Here is a 23,661-nt window from a genome sequence, read left to right on the forward strand (position 1 = left end):
TCCATCCATCCATCCATCCATCCATCCATCCATCCATCCATCCATCCCACCGAATGTTGGGATCCTCCCGCATTTTCGGGACCCTCCCCACACCCCAAACCCACCCCACAGCGCTGTCGCAAAGCCGGCCGCGCTTGGCGGCGCTTCCCGACAGCCGGCGGCGCTCGGCGGCGGGCGGCGTGAGGCGGGGAGCGCGGCCGCACCGGGCCGCACCGGGCCGCACCGGGCCGCACCGGGCCGCACCGGGCCTCACCGGGCCGCACCGGGCCGCACCGGGCCTCACCGGGCCGCACCGGGCCGCACCGGGCCGCACCGGGCCTCACCGGGCCGCACCGGGCCTCACCGGGCCGCACCGGGCCGGGCCACGGCACCATGAAGCTGACCACGCAGGCTTACTGCAAGATGGTCCTGCACGGCGCCAAGTACCCACACTGCGCCGTCAACGGGCTGCTGGTGGCCGAGCGGCCGCCGGCGCCGCGGCCGCCGCAGCCCGCGCTGTTCGTGGATTGCATCCCGCTCTTCCACGGCACGCTGGCGCTCGCCCCCATGCTGGAGGTGGCCCTGACCCTGGTGAGGTGTTGCCGCAGGGGTGCGGGGTGCGGGGAGGGGTGCTGGCAGGGTTTTGGGGGGTGCAGGGAGGTGTTGGCGCGGTGCTGGGGGTGGAAATGCTCCAAAAACTGGGAGAGCTCGGCTGGGAGAGCTGGGGGTGCTCACCTGGAGAGGAGAAGGCTCCAGGGAGAGCTCAGAGCCCTTCCAGGGCCAAAAGGGGCTCCAGCAGAGCTGGAGAGGGACTGGGGACAAGACATGGAGGGACAGGACACAGGGAATGGCTCCCACTGCCAGAGAGTGGATTGAGATGGGATTTTGGGAATTAGGAATTGTTCCCTGGGAGGGTGGGCAGCCCTGGCACAGGTGCCCAGAGCAGCTGGGGCTGCCCCTGCATCCCTGGCAGTGCCCAAGGCCAGGCTGGACAGGGCTTGGAGCAGCCTGGGATGTTGGAAGGTGCCCCTGCCCATGGCAGAGGGTGCAGTGGGATGATTTTAAGATCCTTTCCCACCTAAACCGTTGAGGGATTCTTTTTTCCAAGTGCTTCAGGTCGTGTGGATGAGGTAAAAAGTTGGGAGTTAAATCATCTGGGCAGGCAAATGCCAAATCTCCAAATTTTGGTGGATAGGGAGGAAAAAAGTTAATCCTGAAAGTCATTAATTGCTAACAAACCAAAAAAGAGTACGACACATTCCCAGTGCTGCCTTCCCAGCTGTTAGCAAGAAATGCCTTCCCCAAGATTTCCTGCCCCTGAAGTTTTAAAAGGAATTACCTTGAATTCCTGCCCTGAATCCAGCAGATTTTCAGCCAGGAGAGCAGCATTTGCTCTGGCACATCAGCAGGAAAGGGGAACACAGCCTTCCCAGAGCCCTGCAGCTTCCTCATTCTTCCAGGAGAGCCACGGTTCCTTGGAGGGCGGGCAGCCCTGGCACAGGTGCCCGGAGCAGCTGGGGCTGCCCCTGGATCCCTGGCAGTGCCCAGGGCCAGGCTGGACAGGGCTTGGAGCAGCCTGGGATGATGGAATAGGATGAGCTAAAGGTCCCCTCCCAGCCAAACCATCCCGGGATTGTGAGCAGAAGAAGATCCATCCCTTTTGTAAAATGCTGGTGCACTTAGTGGGAAGAAATGATGATGTTTAACTCTAGTTCAGAATGTCGAATTATTTCTTTATTATAACTATGTTATGATATATTAACATACTGTATAAAGGACGATAGTAAAACTCCATGCTCACTTTCCTAACTACTGTGTCTAACTCATAGCTTGTGACTTCTCACGAGTTTAGACACGTGGATTCGATTTGCTATCAGGCTTAAACAATTCTTACTAGACTCTAATCAAGCAATCACCCCAGGTAAACAAGTCTTCAAACATGTTCTACCTAGGAAAAACAAGGAGCAGAAATAGAAATCGTTTTCTCTTTCTTTCTCTCTCTGCTCCTCTATGAAAAACCCTAAGAGAAAGAGAAATGTGCTTGCCACACATCCCTTCTTGATACCACCAAAAAGAACAAATTTCTGGTTCCTCCAGAGTCGTCTCGAATGTTTCCCTCAGTGTTTGTCATCCCAGTAAAAATTTTATTTGGAAACAAGATTCCAGTTATTCCTAAATAAATTCCAGGGTTTTTTTTTCCAGCTGAGGTGATGCCGTGGCAATGCTGACGTCTTTGTGGAGCCTGGAAATGATGAAATGCAGCCAGAGGCACAGGACAGGAGCTGAGCCTGAGCCCTGACCAATTCATTTTACCATAAAACACACAAAAATTATCATTTTAAATCTATTTACAGCAGCGTAGGAGTAGCAGAGCACTGTGTGCTTTCATTAAATCACAATTAAATGTCTTTCCACAGGGTTTGTGGCAATGAATTGTGGTAAACTTTAGGCCTTCAGTGCAGCTTTTTAGTGTAGATCTTGGAGCAGGATCAGATTATTAGGAAATAAATCCTGTTTCTTGCAACATCTGCAGGAAGAAAATTACCCCAGAGGCAAAGCAATGGCAGGATTTTACTTATTTACTCCCAGTTTTTGGTACAAAAAAGGTAAAGATTGGAAACTCTTGGTGTTTCCCACAATAATTAGGGCTCTGATTGGTTACAGCCACTGCTGTGATCCTTTAAAAAAGAGAATTTTACAAGAGCCCAGGGCCTTTTGCTGCGGTTCTGGGTTTAAACAAAGGCAAAGGTGTCAGTAAATCCTGTCAGAGCAGCTGTGAAAATTGGATTTTCTCACGGAAAAGGTTGGAAGGAGGTGATTCCACATCTTCTGTACAAGCTGGTGTGTGGATCCAGAATCAATCAGGGAGATCAGAGTGCTTAAACTCCATTTTTGTAGCAAAGCAGCTTCATTCCTAAAGGATTTCAGAGCTGTGGCAGGATTTAATGGCATCTGCTTCTCTCCAAGTTCAGTTATTGCTCATTCTTGGGCAAGGGTGGCCCTGTGGGAGGGGTTTTAGAACCAACCCCACAGGTTCCACCTCCTCTTCCCTGCCCTGAGTCCTCCCAGAATGGGACAGGAGCAAAAAATCTCCAGATTTCATCTCGAAATAGAGGAGGGACTTCCAAACTTCAAGGCTTTGCCTCCTAAAACTTTCAGGGGGTACAAGGGATAGAAAAACCCCAAACCAACGCCTCCAGAGGGTGGTTGGGCACTGAATTCCCCAGGGAATGTTCACATTCCCAAGGTTCCAGAGCTCCAGGAGAATTTGGACAGCGCTGCCAGGCACGGGGAGGGATTCTGGGATGTCTGTGCAGGGCCAGGAGTTGCACTGATGATCCTCGAGGCTCCCTCCCAGCTCAGGTTATTCCAGAATTCTCTGTTTTCCTGCGATTCGGAGCTCCAGAGGGCAGAGCAGCAGCTCCCATGTTTAATTTGCACTCTGAAATCCTTTTCCCAAGCCAGAGTCGTGAAGAAAAAGTGAATTAAGTTGCACTGGAGCCTCTGAATTTCTCTGCTAATTGATGTGGTTTTACAACCAGAGCTCCAAAAACGAGAAACCGAGGAGCACTTCCCTCTCCTGGAACAGCACTCAGCTCCTCCTCCTCCTCCTTTTCCTCCTCCTCCTCCTCCTCCTCCTCCTTTTCCTCCTCCTCCTCCTCCTCCCAGGGTTTTCCAGCCCTGGTGGCTGCAGCAAACCAAAGCCACTTTGGATTTTTCCTTGGCAGGACTGGATGTCACTAAAAATATTTCTAAAATTAAAAATATTTCTACCATTGAAAATATTTCTAATATTAAAAATACTCCTAACAGGAGCTAATTGCTGTAGGATACCTGTTGGGGATCAGTGCTGGGCTTGGAAATTACAGCTGGAAACAGCTTTCATTCCAAAATGATATTTTTTTTCCCCCTTTGTTCTATGCAGAAGCAATTTTTAATTACCAGTTAGGAAAGTGAGAACTTAAAATCATTCTCTTCTTTCTTTTCAAGACAATTTTTGGTGCGGAACAAAAATGGATTTGGGGCTGCGGTTTTTAATTTTTAAATGGATGGTGTTGGGGTTTTTTAGTAATAATTATTATTACTATTATTATTAATTTTACTGCCTAGGCTGCTGGCTCTAATGCCAAGCTTTCAAACCACTCACAATTAAAACCAGAGTCCTAAGCCCTCAAAATGGGTTTGGAACTGAAACAGCAGCTCTTGCAGGGCTGCACAGCTGCTTTTTTTTTGTCACTTAAATCTGTGTGATCCCTTGGATTATTCACATGGCTGCTTTGTTTGGTTGGTTCTGCAGTCTAATACAATAATTACTGCTGAAAATGAGATTGATTTGACTCCCAGGATGCCACAGGTCAGCACCAGATGTATTTTTGGAGGCCTTTTTAATAGAGCTGGGGAGGGTTTTTTGAGGCTGTGCTCTCTAGGGACTGCAAAGGAAAATTCGAGCTGCTTCCTCCCCTTCTGTCTTTGTATTTTGCTGACTTGATACCCTCAATTCTAATAAAAAACATCACATATATATATAGATACCATGTATATATATATAGATATTTTCAAAGTCAGACTCAGCAGGAGGAATTCAGCTCCAGTTTAAAGCAGCAAGAACAGCAGTGTTTAAATTCATTTAATTAAAAAGCAACAACCAACAAAACTACCTAAGTTTTGTACTTGTGTAAATCAAAAATTGTCTAAATTATATGCCAAAAGTACATCTAGTTAAGCATTTACATAGAGATGTTTAATAAGGAAGAACTCTCAAAGGAAAATCATTTTATCTCAGTTGAAAAGCTGCTAAATGGAACAAACTTCTGCCTCACATTCACCTTCCACCTCAGGTTTTTATTTTCTAATGAAGGCCCCAGATGGTTGCATTTCCCCTTAGAAATGGGACATTAGAAATAAAACCTTTCTGCAAGGACAGGGCAGCCACACATCCACGAGGGCGGCATTCTCTGAAGTGCCTTGGCAGGAAATTGTCCCAGCCATTGGTGGGTGAGACCCAAACCCTCTCCAGGCTGAGTTTAATTGTCCTGTCACTGGGATTTAGGCCAGGCTTTGACTGAGACAACTCCTTGCTCTTTTGCTCCATTTGGTTAATGCTTCCCATCATCCTCCAAATGCTCTGTTGGGTTTCTCCATCCCAGCTCAATCAGCCCAACTGTGAGCACTCCCACAACCAGACAGAAATATGGATTTATTTCAAGAACCCCATGGCAGAGATGGAGCAACACTGCTTTATTGACAGGACAGCCATGAGATTTCCTTCCTCCTGGGTTGTTTAATTTATTTTTTCCCTTGATGCTGGAGGGTTTTTTCCCTAGGATTTATTGTTCCCATTGCTTTTCCAGATTGATTCCTGGTGCAAGGAGAACAGCTACGTGATAGCTGGATATTACCAGGCGAACGAACGCGTGAAAGATGCCAGGTGTGTTGGGCCAATATTTCCTTCTGTTTGCTCTTTTAGCTCGTACCTTGGACTCTGCCAGCAGCAATCATCCCCAGAAATCAGGCGTGTGTGATTCACTCTGACAACTGTCAGCTGCTTCCACATTGTCTCCGTGGGGCTGCGGGATGCGGCCTTTGGTCAGGTGCAGCGAGTCCAGGCTTTGCAGAATCCCTGCTCTCCTCCCGTGGCTGCTATAAAAGGCCACTCTTTGAACGAGAGCCAGCTTCTTGAATTGCAGTTGTCAGGGAAAAAGCCAAAATCTGCAGAGTGTTTGCTCGTGCAGTATGGATCTTGGAAAGTCTGACAACTCCCAGGATCTTATGGAAAGTCAGGAGTGACCTCATTCTTTCTAAATTTCTTCATCGTCGCTGAGTTTTTTCCAAGCAGTTTTTTACTGGTGGTAAAGAAGTGGAAGATGATGTCAGTCAGGCAGTGATATCTCTTATTTATCACTTCTTTTTCTCAGGATTAGTCATTTTTTTTTCTGTGCTGGCTGACTCAGATTACTCACTAAACAATAAGGGACTTTCCTGTGGAGCCACACTTTAATTTTAGATCTGTGTATTCCACGTTTTCCCCTCTATCTGTTGGACAAATCCAGGATTGGGACTAATTAGAATAAGAGCAACTTGTTTAAAGTACTATGCCCCATCCCTGGAAGTGTCCAAGGTTGGATGGGGCTTGGGGCAGCCTGGGATAGTGGAAGGTGTCCCACCCATGGAAAGGAATGGAATGAGAGGATCTTTAGGGACTCTCCCAGCCCAAACCATTCCATGATGCTCTGATTCCAGTTATTTGTTAATGTACATTCAAACTCAATTATGTCTATTAAGGAACACTTGTGACTTCTAAGGTGTCTAACAGTGATAAAAGCATTATTTGTTCTTTCCTTATAAATCTGCTGAACACATTTTTAAGGAGAGGTTACAGTTTTTCTCTTTGAGGTTTGAAAGAATATCACAGGCTTGATGGTTTTTTAAAAGTTCAGTTTGATTTCTCAAGGTAACTGGCACCACACAGAGATTGTCAATGGCACCACATTAAGTGGCACCACACGGAGATTGTCACCTTTGAAACGTGGTAAAGGTTGTCAAGGGTTATCTGATTTTTGGCAAGTTTGCAGTGCAGACTGGGGAGAAAACTCAGATTCTTTTTTAAATGCCTGCCAGGGCAGAGTCTTTGGTCTGGGGAAGAAGATAGGAGGGCACCAGATGTTGATTCCATGTCATTCCAAAGCCATTCCTAAACGCAGCTGAGCTCCAGTTCAGGTGCTGCTGCAGAGCCTTCTCTCAGCCGTGGCATCAGCTCCTTTATTTTGTTCCTGTTTGCAAGCACCCAGAGTCACTCTCACATCTCTCTGAGCTCATTTCCTGCTGCTTTCAGCTGAAACTCCTGGCTCCCATCACTCACTTCCTTTTCCTTTTTGCTTCAGCCCAAACCAGGTTGCAGAGAAAGTGGCCTCCCGGATTGCCGAGGGTTTCACGGACACTGCGCTCATCATGGTAAAGAACTTCCTTCCCCTCACCCCCCTGTGTGTTCTGACCCTGCTGCTGGACCAGGGAAATGCTGTTCTCTGGCTCCTTTCATGAGGAATTCAGTTTCTCTTCCCCACCAAAATGCTCTGGGGAGGAGATGCAACGAGCAGTGAAGTACAGAGTAAATCCACAGAGAGACTGTGGTGAGCTCTCTGCCACCTCAGAGGACCTGGAGGCCTTCTCTACATGTTCAGGCAGCAATTTCTGGCTGCAGCCCACCTCGTGCAACATAAATTCTTATATTTAATGTCACAAACAGGGCTTTGCCTCCTCACTGCTGTGACAAAGGACATTGGCAGCTTAAATTTGGCAGTTGGAGAGTAAAACTGGGTGGGTGTAAGACGCCCTGTTTTTACAAACTGGTTTTGGGTTTATTTCATCTCTTGGGATGCTGAGGCGAAGACTGAGGTGGTGTTTCCGTGTCCCACCCCAGGTTGACAACACCAAGTTCACCATGGAGTGTGTGGAGCCTGCCATCCACGTGTACGAGCTGCACGAGAACAAGTGGAGGTGCAAGGACCCACACGTGTGAGTGAACGGGAACCCCACGGGCTCTGGGGAAAAACAGGCTGTCCTTGTGAGGATGCTGCAGCATGGCTTCATTCAGAGGGTTTTTGTGGTGATTCCAGTTGATGCCTGGTTCTTTTCCATCCTAGTGACTTCTGTGAAGACTGGACTGAAGCCCAGCGAATCGCTGCCTCCCTCCTGGACAGCAAGTCCTACGAGACACTGGTGGATTTTGATAATCACCTGGATGACATCCGCAACGACTGGACAAACCCAGAGATCAACAAAGCTGTGCTGCACCTGTGCTAGGAGGGATCCTCCTGACTAATCCATGGGCATTCCCACTCTGTACTGAAGAGAGAAAAATGCTATTTTTGAATGTAAATAGAATTAATATTCAGTACCTTGTGTGGAAAGCTGACTGATTAAAGAGGAGTGGCCTGTCCCGTGGCGCGGTGCTGTGTCCGTAAAGCCACGGAATGTTGGTGGTGACATTCCCTGGAAGAGCTGCCAGCTGTCACTTCCAGCTGTCCTCATGGATGCCATCCCACTTGTAGTGAATGTTGCTATTCCTTGGAAACCAGAACTGCTTCTGCTTGGCCCCCACTGTTCCTATTCCAAAGTTTTGACTTCAGCTTTTCTAATCTTCAGAGAGGTTACTTTTTACCAATTTCTGGAAATACCTTTCCAAAAAAAATAATCAATCCTGTCCTCAGATGAGAGATTTTAAGGGCAAATAGATCAAATGGGAGGTGAATGGTTTCTTCTGGCCTGGGTTGGAATTGTAAATCTCTTGGCACAGTAAAATGCAAACTGCTGAGGATGTTCCATGCTCATGTGTCACCTGTTTTGCAGTGCTTTAGCATGACAGAGAGTTTTAAAGCAGTATTCCCAAATAATCTGGTGGTTCCTGCTCTCTGTGGGCTTGACAAGCACAGTTACTGCTTGAATGTGTTAAACCCAAAGTAAATGATTTATAAAAAGGACTGGAAGCACACTGCTGAGTTTGAATCTGCAGTTGGAGAAATTAACTTTATTAATTTCATGCATTTTGATGGGGGAGTTAATCAGCAGATCTCACTTTCCACATGATCCAAGTACATGGAATCAGGGAGCCTGGATACAGCCTAATTCAGCTTGCCTAGTCTTTCCCATTAATATTTATTTCCAAGGAGAAGTTTTCTGGACAATGCAGCTTTATCCCAACCTGCAAGAGCTCTTTGTTGCCTCTATCCTAACTGTAGTTAAACACAGCCTCAACCTGCAACAATTCCTCCAGATTTCCTTCCTTTCCTGCCCAGAAATGTTGTTACAGGGAAGATCCAAATATCCACAAAATGTCTGCCTGTCTCCAATCTTAGTGTTAAAATCACAGCAAAGATTGGGCTGGAAGGGACTTAGAGATCATCTCATTCCATGGGCAGGGACACCTTCCCCATGGGCAGGTTGCTCCAAGCCCCATCCAACCTGGGCTTATTTCAAAGTGGAATTGTCAGAACCTCACGATTTTGAGTCAATAACCCCAAATTTTACTCCTGGTCTTGGAGAGGAATGGAGCAAGGCTAAAATCCCATTAGCAGCGGGAATAGACCCTGGATGCCCCTAGGCTGTGGAGTTGCCTCCAGGTGTGATTCCACAGGGCCATGGGGTGAGGTCCGAGGGAGGAGAGAGAGGAGGCTTTGGCCACTTTGGTTTTTATCTCCCTGCTGTGCACGGGTGAGGTGTGATTACCAGAGGCTGGCACCGAGTCAAGGACCTTCCCTAGGCTGAGTCAAGCTTGCAGGAGAAGGAAATGTTTTCACTTGTTGACTGAAAACATGTATTTAACTCCCCAAAGCAGCGAGATAACACATTGCAGTGGCTGCTCCACTCTATTTCTGTAGGAAAAGATATCCCGGGAGCAGAATGCGAAGCACCCAGGCTGCAGGAAGAGGACTTTGTACAAACACCGAGTGAAATCCAAGGTATTGTTCCAGAGGCAGATCGTTATCTTAGCCAGATTCCTCGTGTGGGGTTGTCAGAAGGAGCTGCGGTGTCTCCTGAGCCACAGGAAATGTGTTTCTTGTTCTTTGTACAGCATCTCCTATTGAAGCTTTGATCATAAATATGCAAATTCAGGCTAATCCTGCTCCCTCTGTTAGGCAGTTTGTCTCCTCAGTGTGTAACCTGCTGGAATGTTCCCTGTGACTAACCTGGGACACACTGCTGGAAGGGGAGCAGCTTTTAATACTTTGTCTTCCCCTTTTTTTAATCTTCTCTTTGCTTTCAAATGAGCATTTTTTGCCACCTGCAGAAGCCCAGGCTGCCTTTAAGCAAAAAGGACAAGCCCGCAGATCTTATCTCCCCTGGCCTATTTGCATTGAAGGCTGGACAAAAGCAGCAATTCCATAAATCCAGGCAGCCACCGTGGCTCTCCTGGAAGAATGAGGAAGCTGCAGGGCTCTGGGAAGGCTGTGTTCCCCTTTCCTGCTGATGTGCCAGAGCAAATGCTGCTTTCCTGGCTGAAAATCTGCTGGATTCAGGGCAGGAATTCAAGGTAATTCCTTTTAAAACTTCAGGGGCAGGAAATCTTGGGGAAGGCATTTCTTGCTAACAGCTGGGAAGGCAGCACTGGGAATGTGTTGTACTCTTTTTTGGTTTGTTAGCAATTAATGACTTTCAGGATTAACTTTTTTCCTCCCTATCCACCAAAATTTGGAGATTTGGCATTTGCCTGCCCAGATGATTTAACTCCCAACTTTTTACCTCATCCACACGACCTGAAGCACTTGGAAAAAAGAATCCCTGAACGGTTTGGGTGGGAAAGGATCTTAAAATCATCCCACTGCACCCTCTGCCATGGGCAGGGGCACCTTCCAACATCCCAGGCTGCTCCCAGCCCCATCCAGGCTGGCCTTGGGCACTGCCAGGGATGCAGGGGCAGCCCCAGCTGCTCTGGGCACCTGTGCCAGGGCTGCCCATCCTCGCAGGGAACAATTCCTAATTCCCAAAATCCCATCTCAATCCACTCTCTGGCAGTGGGAGCCATTCCCTGTGTCCTGTCCCTCCATGCCTTGTCCCCAGTCCCTCTCCAGCTCTCCTGGAGCCCCTTTTGGCCCTGGAAGGGGCTCTGAGCTCTCCCTGGAGCCTTCTCTTCTCCAGGTGAGCACCCCCAGCTCTCCCAGCCTGTGGGATTCTCTTTTCCCCACTCAACCCAATTTTCCAGAACAGTGACAAACATCCCCACAAGCAGATGGGTGGCAGGAGCCACGGAATCCCTGACCAGGTGTTCTGGGGCACTCACAAGTGAGGTCCCTGCTCCCAGGGAATGCCAGGTCCCACATTCTCCCTGAGCTCATCACTCTCTGTGCATACGAGGATTTGGGGAAGTTTTTCCCCATCCAGCAAGTGAAGCAGCCTGCTGCTGGCATTTCCCCTCTTCCCATCTGCTCCTGGGATGTTCCCACCCGGAGGAAAGCCAGCAGAGATGTAGCAGCTCCAGCTCTCGGAGCTGACACAGGAGCAGGTGAGCGGTTCAGAGATCACCTGGCACAGCTGGAGCCAGGAGCAGACAGATGTGCAGAGCCCACCCCAACCGTGAGGGGCAGCCCCCTGCCCCCAAGAATTCCTCCAGCGAGTGGCAGGCGAGGAGAGGTGACAGTGACAGATGCAGGAAGCAGTGCCCGGTCTCTCCGCTCCCTGGCTCCGGGCCTAATCGCTGCACTCCGGTGTGGGAAGCGTCTGGAGATGCCGCTGGAGGAGGGCACTGCCAGGGAGAGCTGGGATAATGCTAATGGAGGAGGCTGTTAGTGGGGTGGGCTTGCGGCTGAGCGCAGCCTGGAAAATGGCCTCGAGGGGAAATGTGCTCGATTTGTGAGCTCTGCTTCTCCTTTGGGTGGAATTCAGCTCCGGGAGCCGAGCTGGGGCACCCACACGAGCTGGTCCCTGTTGGGCTGCTCCCCTCCCATCCTGCCCGGGCTCTGCTATTCCCAGCTGGACTTGAACACCTCCACACATCCCAGTCCTGCAGCACAACCCTCTCCTGGCTTCCCCCACCCAGCCCTCCCGCAGCCGGCAGTGCTTTCTGTGTGCCCAAGGAGCCACTGAGGGCTTTATCGATTTCCCTTTTTGATTTTTTTCACTGTCGCTTTTAGACCACATTTTCACCCAGCCTTCTCCTTCGAAAGTGCACCCCAGCTGCTTCCCTTCCTCTTGGTTTCCCGTGAAAGGCAGCAGATCTGGGCAGACCTGGAGAGGACGGGCACGGGGGGCTGCCAGGGGGGACAACGCTCCTGCGTGTGGCACTTCCAGCCTGCCGGAGCTGGGATGAGGGAAGCAGGGAACTCTACTCTCAAAACCACCCGGTAGGTGGGCTGGGGGTGAGGGGTCACTCCGGGAGTGCTTCCAGGCAGCGCCGCTCCGGCTGCAGCGGGATGCGGGCAGGATCCGTGCCAGGCATGGCCCGCTCTGCGCACAGCCAGCCCGCCAAGGCTGAGCGAAACGACGCCGCCCTTCCTAGAAATGCACCCTGGAGCTTAAAAGATGGACCTAATTGAGAAACTCTATCGAGGTTGTAGCAGCAGGGGATAAAAGGGAAAGCTGGGCCCAGATTAAGCTGGAGCTCAGTGAGCCGGGAAGCGCGGCAGCCGTGGCCAGGTCCTTAAGCCAATTCCCGGCCGTGGCCTCCCGGCTGAATCCATGCCGGGGGAGAGGTGCTTTGTTCTGGATGCAGGAGCTCTGTGCCTCAGGTACGTGCTCGTTCCCCGCTTCCCTCCTGACCCCCTCTGCAGCAGCTCCCGCCTCATCCCGCTGGATTTTCTCCGGGGGCGCTTCCAGCCCACGCGGTTCCTGCCGGTGTCTCGCTCTGCCGGTCCTGCCAAGAGCCGCTGCTTGGGGAATGCTGGAGCTGCTCCAGTTTCCCCGGAGCCTGCATCTTCAGCTGCCTCCTCGTGACATCCTCCTCCCTCCCTCCCTCCCCACGCCTGGCATCCCCTCCGGGTGCCACTCGCCAGCCCTGGTGACTCTGGATCTCCGGGAGGGAATTTCTTCTCCACTCCCAGCACTGGTTGCCACTTCCAGCTCTGGCAAGCCCCGGGCAGGACCCTGCAGCCCCTTTCTGGGGCAGCTCCAGAGCCAGGCTGGGAGCAGCCCTTTCCCCTGCTCGGGCCAGAAGGGACGGGGGCAGGAGGGGACAGGTGGCCTCGTTGCTCCGTTAGCACGGAGCCAGGGTGACGTGTCACCTGCGTTAGCAGACCCTGGCACTCTGTGACCCAGAAAGCGGTTTCCTCCCCCTCTCTGCTGAAAGGGCAGCCCAGCTGGTGTTTGCAGGAGCAGCTCCTGAAGGGAGCCAGCAGAGCTGCTCCGGGCTCTCCAGCCAAAGCTTTTCTTGTGGCCAGTGTTTGCACAACGCGTCCCTTGTCCCTGCGGTTCCTCTGGCGCCTGGGAAGCAGCAGCTCTCGCTGCCCTTCCCCCAAAGGGAATGTGGGAGGCTGCCCTCCATCCTCACCCCCCAGCAGGGCCTCAGCCCCGGGTCAGGATGGAGCAGGAGGGTTGGGAAGCAGCGGGAGAGGAGCGGCCCAGTGCCAAAGGGACAGAGGCAGGACTGGAAACCAGCCAGTGACCACCTCGGGGGACAGCCAGGCTCTGGCCAGCTCTGGAAGGACAGTCTTCCCCCAGGGAGTGAAGGTGGCTCCATACCCACCCACCCCCTGAGCCCACCCTCATCCTCCCCTGGCCAGCTGGCTCTTGGGGGGCTTTGGCCACTTGTCCTGACGTGATGCTCAGCAAGTCACAGCTCAGAGCCTTGTGACAGGAACCAGGAACTCCTGGGAGGGAGGTGACCCTGGAAAGGGGACGTTGAGCCCACTGGGCTGCTCCTGTTCCTGGCACTCAGCTCCTCCTAACCCTGCTCACCCGGCAGTGACCAGGGCTCCACACCAGAGGGGCTCCAGGCCATTCCCAGTCACCTCAAGGTGGACAACCTCCACTTTATAAACCTTCACAAAGGTTTTTGCTTTGTTCACCAGCCCTGGGGAGGACAGGAGGGGGTGTTTGACGCCGTGTTTGTGCCTATCAGGTGTCAGCAGAGCAGCTGGAGCTGTGAACTAACCACAGAACTAACCACAGGTATTTTAGCAGCCTGGTGTTTATGTTTCCCATCCCTGCTGCAGCAAGACAATCGCTTTTTGTCACTGTTGTAGCAACATCTGCTGCTCCGGGCCAGGCTAATTCCAACCCTCGTGGGTTTGGGGCTGTTTGTTCTCACAGAGCAGCAGCAAACAGGTAGTTTTGGAGACAGGCAGTAAAACAGCTCAGGGTGGAGGTGGGATTTGTGCTGCTCTGACTGGATTTGTGCTGCCAGGGAGCGATCTCTGGTTCCATGGGGTGCTGCATGCTCTCAGTTTGGGATGGGATCTGGAAAGATCAGGTTTGCCAGGCTCTGCCTCAGGACTTGTCTCTGAACAAGACTTTACAGCTTTAGACTTTACAGCTGAACAGGGGAAAAAATCCACATAAACCGATTAATTTGTCCGTTTTCTGGGAGAAAAAAGGGAGCTGTGGGTTGCAAATGTCTCTGCCCAGGACTGTGCCCGCAGCTGAAGCTGCAGTCTTGCCCCTGTGCCACCCTCCCCGCTCCTGGAGCTTTGCAATAACTCAGTTATTTGACAAATCGGAGGAGTCAGATCGGGAAGGAAATCAGCTCTTCCCAGATTTCCGATTTTCATCAGACATGGCAGGACCAAACCAGCAGAAAGTGGAGCAAAACCACCCGTTTGCTCTCCCTGCTGCCCTTCATGCCCATCCCAGCCGGGCTCTGATCCCATCGGAGACCTCCCAAACCCCTGGGATCAGCTCTCTCCCGATCCCGGGGTGAAGTTCCAAGCTTCCCTTCCCTTGCTCTCCCTGCCTCCCGCGGCCGGGGGTGTTTAATGTGCGCCCGGCGTTCCCTGCCTTTGAACCGCTGCTTTTCACTCCGCCTGAAAAGGAGCCGGCGCGGGGCCTCGCCTCTTAATTGCGGAGGAGGGGGAACATGGAAAAGCCTCTGGAAAAGCTTCTCCCGCTAATGGTAATGCAGGAGAAGGCGGCTGCTCCGGAGGCACAGCCTCCTCGGGCATCCTCCCAGCGGGGTGGGACCCGACCCGGAGCGCTCATCCTGGGAATGGTGAGGAAGCCGCTGGTGCCCTTCCCGCTGCCAGGCTGGCTTTGGGGCTGGGAAGGGGAAAAGATCCTTCCTGGAAGCTGGCGAAGGCGGAGGTGCTCCCAGAGGTTGATGTCTGTTGACATCGGGACCTCAGGGATGCCGATGGCTTAGGTATAGACACTCACTGGCCCTTTCGGGGCACTTGGTAGCCCTCAGGCTGACTGTAGGGATGTTAGATGCCCGGAGGCTTTGCCGGCAGCCCAGGGCACTCCTTTCTCTCTCTCTCTCTCGGCTCTGGACTGCCTTGTGCAGCGGGGTGAGAGTAAGGCAGCGTTTCCTCATCACCCAAGGGCTTTGCCGGGCACGGATGGGCTCGGAGTGGGGGCCGGATGGGAGGAGCCGGGGCTCCGCTAACCTCATTAACCAGGTTCCCAACCAACCTCGCCAAACCCAAAGCCGGCCGGCTGCCACCTCCCGAGGGCACCCCCGTGCCAGCCTCCGGCGCCCAGGAGCAGCCGGCTGCGCCGGGAGGTGGGATGCGACCGCGGGCATCGCCCCTCCGGCCACCGGGTAAGTGCCACCCCCTCGGAGCCCCGGCTTTGTCCCTTCTTCCCCTTCCCAGTGCGGCCTCTGAGTGTCCCCCCTGCCCGGGCGGCTCGGTCCCCGCTCCAGTGACGCCTGCGATGAGTGTCTGGGGCTTTTTGGAGCGTGAACTCGTCGGGATGCAAACATTTCTCTGGCCTGGTGCTGGCACACGGGAGAGAAGTGGGAGCCCCAGCAGCGAGCAGCAGGAACCCCGCTGGAATGCTGGCAGGGGGAATTCTCCACCCAAATTCTGGCCCTCGGCCATGGGGAGGGGGCTGCTGTGTCCTCTGCAAAGGTTTGGCCAACAGGGGGTGATCCCAGAGGATGAGATCTCAGAGGATGAGATCCCAGAGGATCCGATCCCAGAGGATCAGATCCCAGAGGATCAGATCCCAGAGGACACCCACTGTGCACGGAGCTGGGTGTCCCCAGCGTGACCCTCCTCTGTCCCCGACTGGTGTGAGCCACCAGCAGGTGTTAAAACCCACAAGATTTGTCACAGAACAGATTTCTTGGTATTTGGACAGCCTCCAGGAGAGCTGCAAAGTGAGGTCCTGGGGAGGACTCCACTGCCCAGCCCTGAGTGGGGGTCACAGCTCAGGCTGCACCTGGGGAACTGATAAAAATACAGAACTAAAATCAGAGGTAGCAAATTTTCACTTCCCCTTGCTGGCTGCTGCTGACCCACCTCAGGGCTTCTTGTAAAGGCAGAGGTCAGGCAGGGGAGCAGAGGCTTGCCTTGGCTCTCTGTGTGGCCCAGAGTTTAGAAGAGCCAAATGAGTCACTGACCCTCATCCCAATAAGCTTTTCCCAGCAGCTGTGGGAGGAGGGGTGAAGATTTCCCAATAAAGGGATGTTTTTTCACAGAAAAATTGTCAGCATCTTGAAAAAAAGTATGTCCCCCAATGGGAATTATCCATCCAAAAGCTCCGGGGACATCAGGGATGCCCAAGAGGAGCAGGATGATGTGAATTCCAGCAGTGCATCCCGGCAGTTGCTCCGGCTCAGCCCGAGGGAGGCAGCCCTGGGATCATCCCTCTGTTTCTTGTGTGTGGACTCGGGGTTTTCTCTGCAAGAACCAACCTAAAACCAACCCAGTTCCTCCTGCTCCCAAGGTTCTCATCTTGAAATATTTTCATCCCAGACCCCAGGAGTGGAGAAGCTGGGATGGGACCGCTCACCCAGCACCAGGCCCCTTCTCCACCCTCCCAAAAAGTTCTTCCTGGACCTCATCGGCCCAGGTTGAGTCACTGACGTGCCGTGACATCACTCGTGGTTTTGCGAGCGAGCGACCGCGTTTCCTGTGGCTCCTGTAGACACAGACACGCAGGGAGAGATGTGAGCTTGCAGCTCCTGCTCCTTCCTCCCCCCCAGGATCGCTTCCCTCAGGCCTCTCCTCTCTTCCCCAGCGCCAGCGGCGAGGGCCGGCGGCGGAGCTGGAGAGCTGGATCCCGCTGAGAGGATGAAAACATGGGGCTCAAGTTTTCCTGCCTGAAAGGTGAGTTTGGGATGGGGCTTTGGGGTGTTGCTGCTCCCTGAAGGCACCTGAGGGATGGTTGTTCCCGGAGGAGATTTAGGTGTGGGCGGGATCGGTGTGCTGGAATTTCTGACGTCCCACGGGTGACCTGTTGCACTTGGATCAGCCCGAAGAGGATTTTCCCAGCTTTATTTTCCCAGTCCCGTGCTTGTCCTACACCTTTTGCTCTGGAGAATCCATGGGTTAAGGGCAGACCTCAGGAAATCAGGTGGGTTTCCTTGGAGGCAGGAAAGGGCTGCTCAGGGACACGTGGGTGGGATGCAGGGCTCAGCCCAGAGCCTGGGTCCCAGCTCCTGGCCTCCAGGCTGGCCCAAATCATCCCTCACTGCTCCGCTGTCCCCAGGGATACTCCAACCAGGAGCTTCTTCCCCAACTCAAATTTTCTTAATGGATTTAGGCTGGGAATGGCGTCAGGGATGTCTGCACAGGGGCAGAGTGGGAGCTTTTAGTGCTGCTGGCCTCGCAGGGCGAAGACTGGATATGGCATCTCCCATTAGCTCTGCATCCCTCTGACTCCTGCTAATCGTCCTTGGGGTCGTTAGGGATGGGGCTTAATGAGGATCCCTATCCAGGATGCAGGGCTGCCTCTTCCCTGGCTTTTCCCAAGCCCAGATTCTGTGGGATTCTGGTTGTGATGGGCACAGAGTTGGATGCGTCAGCCAAAAATGAGCTCTGCCCCATCTCCTCATCAGGGATGTTGGGAGGGAGTGGCTGGGGGGGTTTGGGGTCTCACAACCCCCCCTGTCCAACAAGGGATAACTGAAGAGGGGAAGCAAGCAGCCAGGGAATCCCAGTCCTGCCCCAAATCCAGGACAGAGCCCCAAAATATTCCCCCATGCTTCCAGACCCCTCTGATGAGCTTGGAGCCTGGAATAAAAGACCCTCCCCCTTTTCCAGCTCCCTTACATAAGGCAGGGCTTTATCCTTAATTAAAAAGAGATTAAAAATATCAGTGTCTGTCCCCTCCGGGCATTTTCTTGCTTGGGAAGGGCTGAAACCTCCCTGGATGCCGCCTGTGCCACACGGGGCTTTTCTCCTGATTAAAAAAGCAGATTAAAGCGATCTGTTCCCCTCAGGGGGGGTGGGCTGGGCAGGTGGTCGAGGGAGGGGGGGATCCACCTCTGAAACCCCCCAAAATCCACGGTGGATCCATGGGAGGAGATGTGAGGATGCTCCAGTGGCTCGTAAAGGGTTGACACTGAGGAGGGCGGGCAGCTGGGGGATGCTGCAGCCCGGTGCCTGATCTCCTTTTACCCCCCTTTTATCCCCCAAATTTCCCCAGGCTTGAAGATGTGCGTGAGCAGCGGGAACGGCAGCGACGGGACCCCGACGGGACAGAAGCACCTGCACGTGCCCTCCATCATCGTCACGCCTCCCACGCCCACGGGGACCACGCTGTCCCGCGAGGGCCGGCGCGGGGAGGGCCCCTCACCCTGCAGCCCCTGCTGAGAGGGGCCACGGGGGACACCCAGCCCGGCAGGACCTGTCCCTGCTCCGTCGGGATGGAGCCGCAGCCCCCAGGGCACGGCTGGCTGCCAGGGACACGCGGGGCACCCACGCGGGTGGGTTTGGACACCAGGGCCTGGGGTTTGTCCCTTTGCCTGACAGCGCCGGCGAGGGGGATCCCCCCACGGTGAATAAAACCCGCACCCCCAGTTTGGCTGTGTCAGCACACGGGGGATGGGTTGTGCGCCCCAAAACACGCCAGCACCACCCTCCCGGAGCCACCCCCGTGCCTGTGGGGGCCAAAAGTGGGGCCCCCACCTCTCCACGAGGGATTGAAGAATCCATTTCAGCAAACAGCAGCAGGAAAACGAACTCGGCGTCGTCACCCGCGTGCCGCCGGATCGGCCGCATCCCGGGAGAGAGCCGGGGGCGATGCTTCCCGGGGAGCGGCAGCACCCGGAGCCGGCGGGAGAGGCGGGAGTGTGAAAGCAGATGGAAATTTAATTTTTTAATGACAGCAGCAGATGGCAAAAGACACACGAGGGGAGGCGCAGCGTGGGGGAGACGTTCCTGGAGTGCCCAGCACGTGCCGGCGGCACCGGGGGCTGCTCCGGGAACGGGGGCTCAGGGACCCTCCTCGTGCCACCCATGGCGGGGGTGGGTTGGGGGTCCCCAAGGCTTGGCTCCCACCCCAGGCTGGGGGTAACGCTCAGCCCAAGGGTCGTGGCTGCTCCATGGGTGGGCCCAGGGCTGAGCCCGAGGTGGTGGGGAGAAGTGGATTTGTCTGGTGGGGTTCCATGGGGACTTGCAAATGGGATGCAGCTCCCCCCAAATCTTCCAGAAACCACTCGGCTGATGTGGGTGTAGGGAGGAGGATGGATGGATGGATGGATGGATGGATGGATGGATGGATGATGGATGGATGATGGATGGATGGATGGATGGATGGATGGATGATGGATGGATGATGGATGGATGGATGGATGGATGGATGGATGGATGATGGATGGATGATGGATGGATGGATGGATGGATGGATAATGGATGGATGGATGGATAATGGATGGATGGATGGATGGATGGATGATGGATGGATGATGGATGGATGGATGGATGGATGGATGGATGGATGATGGATGGATGATGGATGGATGGATGGATGGATGGATAATGGATGGATGGATGGATAATGGATGGATGGATGGATGGATGGATGATGGATGGATGGATGGATGGATGGATAATGGATGGATGGTTAACAGAGGAAAGGGACAGATGAGTGATGGCAGGTGCCTGAGCATGGGTGTCTGAACAGGGGCCACTGAACAGACAGACAAATGGACGCTGCTGCTGGTCCATGCACAGGAGGGCGGCTGCTGGGGCCTGGGCACTGCCCAGTCCGTGTCACCCATCCCGGTCCGTGTCACCCATCCCGGTCCGTGTCACCCATCCTGGTCCGTGTCACCCATCCCGGCCCGTGTCACCCATCCCAGTCCGTGTCACCCATCCCGGTCCGTGTCACCCATCCCGGTCCGTGTCACCCATCCCAATCCGTGTCACCCATCCCGGTCCGTGTCACCCATCCCAGCCCGGCGGTCGCGGGGACCCGCGCGCGTTCCCGCGGGGCGCTGCCTCTCTCGGCCGCCAGGGGGCGGCAGTAGCGGGCGCCGCCACTCCCGCGGCGCCCCGGCAACAAGTGCCGAGCGCTGATTGGCCGAGCGCCCGCGGGGAGCGCCGCGATTGGTCCCCGTGCCCCCATCCGGACCTCCCCCGGCGGGGCAGCAGCCAGAGCGCGGGGAGCGCAGAACAGCCAATCAGAGAGGCGTGCGCCACGGCAACACAAGGGGACAGCCAATCAGCGTGCGCCGCGCCGCGCCAGGCCCCGCCTTTCCCCGAAGACCGCGAAAACGCGCAGGGAGGCGGGAGAGGGGAGCGGTGGGCGGGGCCTGGGGGCTGCGCGGCCAATAGGGAGCGAGGGCGGGCCAGGGCGATCCGGTTCGATCCCGGCCCGGTCCCGTTCGATCCCGGCCCGGTCCCGTTCGATCCCGGCCCGGTCCCGTTCGATCCCGGCCCGGTCCCGGCTCGGCTCCCCCCGGGTCCATGGAGCCGGCCGAGGTGGAGTTCCTGGCCGAGAAGGAGCTGGTGACGATCGTGCCCAACTTCAGCCTGGACCGGATTCACCTCATCGGGGTCGGGGCCCGCGCTGGGCTGAGGGGGCTGGGCAGGGACGGGGGCTGGAAGGGGCCTGGGGCCTTGGGGACACGGCCTGGGGCGACCGAGAACGAGTTTGGGGGGCTTATGGGGCAGGGCAGCGTCTGGGTGGGTGTGGGGAACGGGGTTTAAGGGATTGGGATTGAGGTGCGGCAGCTGGGGGGATTAGGATGGGTCTGGGGTGTTTGGGAACAGGGGGAGGAGATGGGGGGTGGGTTTGGGATGGAGGGATGAAGGGATTCGGGAATGACGGGGATGGGAGAACGGCCCCCAGGAGGTTGGGGAGGGGGCTGTGCTGTCCCCCACATCTCTGGGGGGTTTGTGCAGCCCCTGAGCCCTGGCTGGGAGTGGCCGGCTGTCCTGGGCGCTGGCCAGAACCTGGGGAGCCTCCGGGAGATGGAACTTGCAACTCCTGTGAAACACCTTGGAATAAAAGGAAACGTTGGTTGTTCCTTCTCCAGGGAGATGAGGGAAAGTCTGAGAGCAAGAATTCTGGGAAGTGAGAGGAGGAAATGCAGGATCAAATGTTTGACCCAGGCTTTTCCAAATCCTCTGGAAACTCTCACCACGTTAGCAGGCAGGCTCTGTGCATTCCAAGCCCTGGTTGTTGCCCGCCTCTCTCATCCTTAATTTGTTTTCCAGGGGGATCTGGGTCCCTTCAATCCTGGCTTGCCAGTGGAAGTGCCTGTGTGGCTGGCCATTAATCTGAAGCAGAGGCAGAAGTGTCGGCTCATTCCCCCAGAATGGATGGATGTTGGTGAGGATGGAGGCTCTGGCTTCAGCTCTGGCTTTCAGTGGGTGCAGTGGAAACATGAAATTAAAAGTAATCTGTTTTTCACCAATAGTGGGGAGCTTAATTCAAAAGCACAAAGCAGCTGGGAGAGAAGGATCTCATGTCCCACCCCTGGAATTCTTTATTTACTCTGAGGGTGGTGAGGCTTGTTCAGAAGACACTTTAGGGACTTTGGGTCACAGAATCTCAGAATTTTTTAGGTTGGAAGAAACCTCCAACCTCACCAAATCCAACTTGTGCCCATCTTGTCACCAGCCCAGAGCACTGAGTGCCACCTCCAGGGATGGGACTCCAAACCTCCCTGGGCAGCCCCTTCCAGTGTTTCAGTCCAGGAATTCCTTCTGATGTCCAACCTGAACCTTCCCTGGCAAAACTTGAGGCTGTTTCCTCTCATCCTCTCACTAATTCTTGGGAAAATCCCTGTGAGGAGGGAGACCTTGGAGGCATCCATGTCCCTTGTGTGCCTCCTCGCAGGAGCCTTTTCCTGGAGGCTTGGACACTGAGCTGATCCTACAGAAACAAGTGGGTTTTTCCTGGAGAGGGGGAAAAACACACAAAAGCTGAGCATCCCTGGTTGTATTTTAGGGAAACTGGAGGAAATCCGGGATCAGGAGCGGAAAGAGGACACCTTCACTCCCATGCCCAGCCCCTACTACATGGAGCTCACCAAGCTGCTGCTGAACTAGTGAGTAGGAGCTGAGCTGGGCCATTTTCCACCCCGCTTGGTGTGAGCACGGACGATTTTTCAAGCTTTGCTTGGCAGCAGCCCCACAGGGCGGTGGGGAAAAGGGAGAGCTGAGGGAGGTTTATCCCTCAGCCTGCCAAGATTTCGCAGCAGCACTTCCCTCACGGTAACTCTGCCTCTCAGGAACCTGGGGATGGCTCCTTCCCTGGCCTCACAACTGGGGCTGTGCCGCTTTATTGAGCAGCAGCTCGGCGTGGAGGCCTGGAGGAGCCGCGGCACGTTCCACGGCTGCAATCTGTTCAGCAGCCTCCAGCCTCCAGGCTTCTTCCTTGGCTCTCCTTCAGGAGGAAAGCTCCTCTTCCCTCAGCCTGGGAAGCAGGAGGCCGGGGATATTCCGAGCCTGAGCTCCTGCCTGCTGAGGCATTTCACTTGTGAAATGTGCTGGCTGGTATTTGTCTCGGCGAGGGCTCTGCTGACTTTTTAAGCCCTCGATTAAGCAGGGTGGGCATTCCAGCTCTGGCTTTTCCCTCTGGAGAGGAGGCTCCTGGCGTGCTGCTCCTTCCCAGCACGCTCCAGCAGCCCTGACAGCTCTGTCCGTGCGCATCCATCGCGTCTCCCAGCTCCTTGTGGCAGCGCTGAATGGCCTCAATGGGGTGGTGGGGCACGTCCCATCCAGCCCTTCCAGCTTAATTCTCCCTGATGGAGCCCTGAGCTGGGGATTTCATTGTGCCTGAGCCCTTGGATTCCCCAGCTGGCCGTGACTTTGGCCGGGTTTGGGGCCCTCTGCGCCTCGTACCAGCTGGGCAATTAAAGAGCAGAAGGATTCTAGTGACAACCAGCTGCTGCATTGGAGCTGAGCATTCCTGGGGAAAGAAACCACCCCAGAAATCCCAGCAGGACAAGGAGCAGAGAGGATTTTAATTGTGGGGTTGCAGGTTTTTAGCGAACTGTCCTGGGTGGGTGTCACCACTCGGTGACAGCAGCCCTTGGGGACACCACCACCCAGCGACATAACCACACACCCCTCAGAGCCTGCTCTGACCCTGCCCTCCCTTTCCCTGCCCCAGTGCCTCTGACAACATCCCCAGAGCGGACGAGATCCGGACGCTGGTGAAGGACACGTGGGACACGCGCATGGCCAAGCTGCGCCTGTCCGCCGACAGCTTCGTGCGGCAGCAGGAGGCTCACGCCAAGGTGTGCCAGGAGCTCAGCCCGGGAGGGATCCGGGCTGCTGAGGGACGGGGGATGAGCTGCTGGGAAAAGGCTGGCTTGGGGCGTGCTTGTCCTGTGTCACTGAGGAGCTGGGGTTGCGTGCGGAACCTCGTGGGCCAGGGGCAGCTCCCTGCGCCTTGTGGGAAGCAGAGGAGTGGTGGAATGGTTTAGGTTGGCTCTTAAAGATCTCCTTCCACCCCCGTGCACACCTTCCACTAGACCAGGCAGCTGCAAGCCCCATCCAGCTTGTCTTTGAACACTTCCAGCCATGGGGAATGCTCTTGAAATGGTGCTCGGGTGCTTCTCTTGCCCAGGGCTGGCAGCTGGGTCAGTCCCTTGGGGTGTCAGCAAAGGGAGCTGTGGGCTGGGAGCTGCTTCCCAAGTACCTTGTCTTCCCAGATCCTGTTATTTCCCCTTTTAGCTGGATAATTTAACCCTGATGGAGATCAACACCACCGGGACTTTCCTTACCCAAGCCTTGGATCACATGTACAAGCTCCGGACTAACCTCCAGCCTGGCGAGAGCTCCCACTCCCAGGATTTCTGACCGGGAGCTGGGAAGGAGCTGCTCCGTCCGGGCAGCTCCCACCTCCCTGCAGGGA

At 54.7% G+C, this 23,661-nt stretch overlaps 2 protein-coding genes and 1 long non-coding RNA gene across 4 annotated transcripts; all 3 read left to right on the forward strand.

Annotated features, from left to right (window-relative positions):
* Nucleotides 1–325: 325 nt before the first annotated feature.
* On the forward strand, nt 326–8,170 carry EMC8 (ER membrane protein complex subunit 8). Its single transcript, XM_068203152.1, has 5 exons — nt 326–570; nt 5,331–5,407; nt 6,861–6,930; nt 7,397–7,491; nt 7,620–8,170. Exons 1-5 carry the CDS (start codon nt 373–375, stop codon nt 7,777–7,779), a joined length of 600 nt encoding a protein of 199 aa, XP_068059253.1. The 5' UTR covers nt 326–372; the 3' UTR covers nt 7,780–8,170.
* Nucleotides 8,171–14,494: 6,324 nt separating this feature from the next.
* On the forward strand, nt 14,495–18,352 carry LOC137481424 (uncharacterized). 2 transcript variants are annotated; one of them, XR_011003492.1, is made up of 3 exons: nt 14,495–14,611; nt 16,550–16,673; nt 17,995–18,352. It is a non-coding gene; the product is annotated as an uncharacterized lncRNA (long non-coding RNA). The 2 variants fall into 2 exon arrangements; XR_011003491.1 differs by lacking the exon at nt 14,495–14,611 and adding an exon at nt 15,058–15,160.
* Nucleotides 18,353–20,197: 1,845 nt separating this feature from the next.
* GINS2 (GINS complex subunit 2) lies at nt 20,198–23,639 on the forward strand. Its single transcript, XM_068202435.1, has 5 exons — nt 20,198–20,348; nt 21,012–21,126; nt 21,748–21,847; nt 22,915–23,041; nt 23,481–23,639. The coding sequence occupies exons 1-5, from the start codon at nt 20,259–20,261 to the stop codon at nt 23,604–23,606; spliced, it is 558 nt and encodes a 185-aa protein (XP_068058536.1). The 5' UTR covers nt 20,198–20,258; the 3' UTR covers nt 23,607–23,639.
* The last annotated feature ends 22 nt before the right edge of the window (nt 23,640–23,661 follow it).

This window comes from Anomalospiza imberbis, chromosome 12, assembly GCF_031753505.1.
Source record: "Anomalospiza imberbis isolate Cuckoo-Finch-1a 21T00152 chromosome 12, ASM3175350v1, whole genome shotgun sequence".
NCBI lineage: Eukaryota > Metazoa > Chordata > Aves > Passeriformes > Viduidae > Anomalospiza > Anomalospiza imberbis.

Excerpts from the sequence above, each read along its gene's own strand:
- EMC8 (XM_068203152.1), top strand. The coding sequence starts at position 373 with ATGAAGCTGACCACGCAGGCTTACTGCAAGATGGTCCTGCACGGCGCC. Across the intron at positions 571-5,330 it reads TGGAGGTGGCCCTGACCCTG|ATTGATTCCTGGTGCAAGGA; the intron begins GTGAGGTGTTGC and ends TTGCTTTTCCAG. Across the intron at positions 5,408-6,860 it reads GAACGCGTGAAAGATGCCAG|CCCAAACCAGGTTGCAGAGA; the intron begins GTGTGTTGGGCC and ends TTTTTGCTTCAG.
- GINS2 (XM_068202435.1), top strand. The coding sequence starts at position 20,259 with ATGGAGCCGGCCGAGGTGGAGTTCCTGGCCGAGAAGGAGCTGGTGACG. Across the intron at positions 20,349-21,011 it reads ACCGGATTCACCTCATCGGG|GGGGATCTGGGTCCCTTCAA; the intron begins GTCGGGGCCCGC and ends TTTGTTTTCCAG. Across the intron at positions 23,042-23,480 it reads AGCAGGAGGCTCACGCCAAG|CTGGATAATTTAACCCTGAT; the intron begins GTGTGCCAGGAG and ends TTCCCCTTTTAG.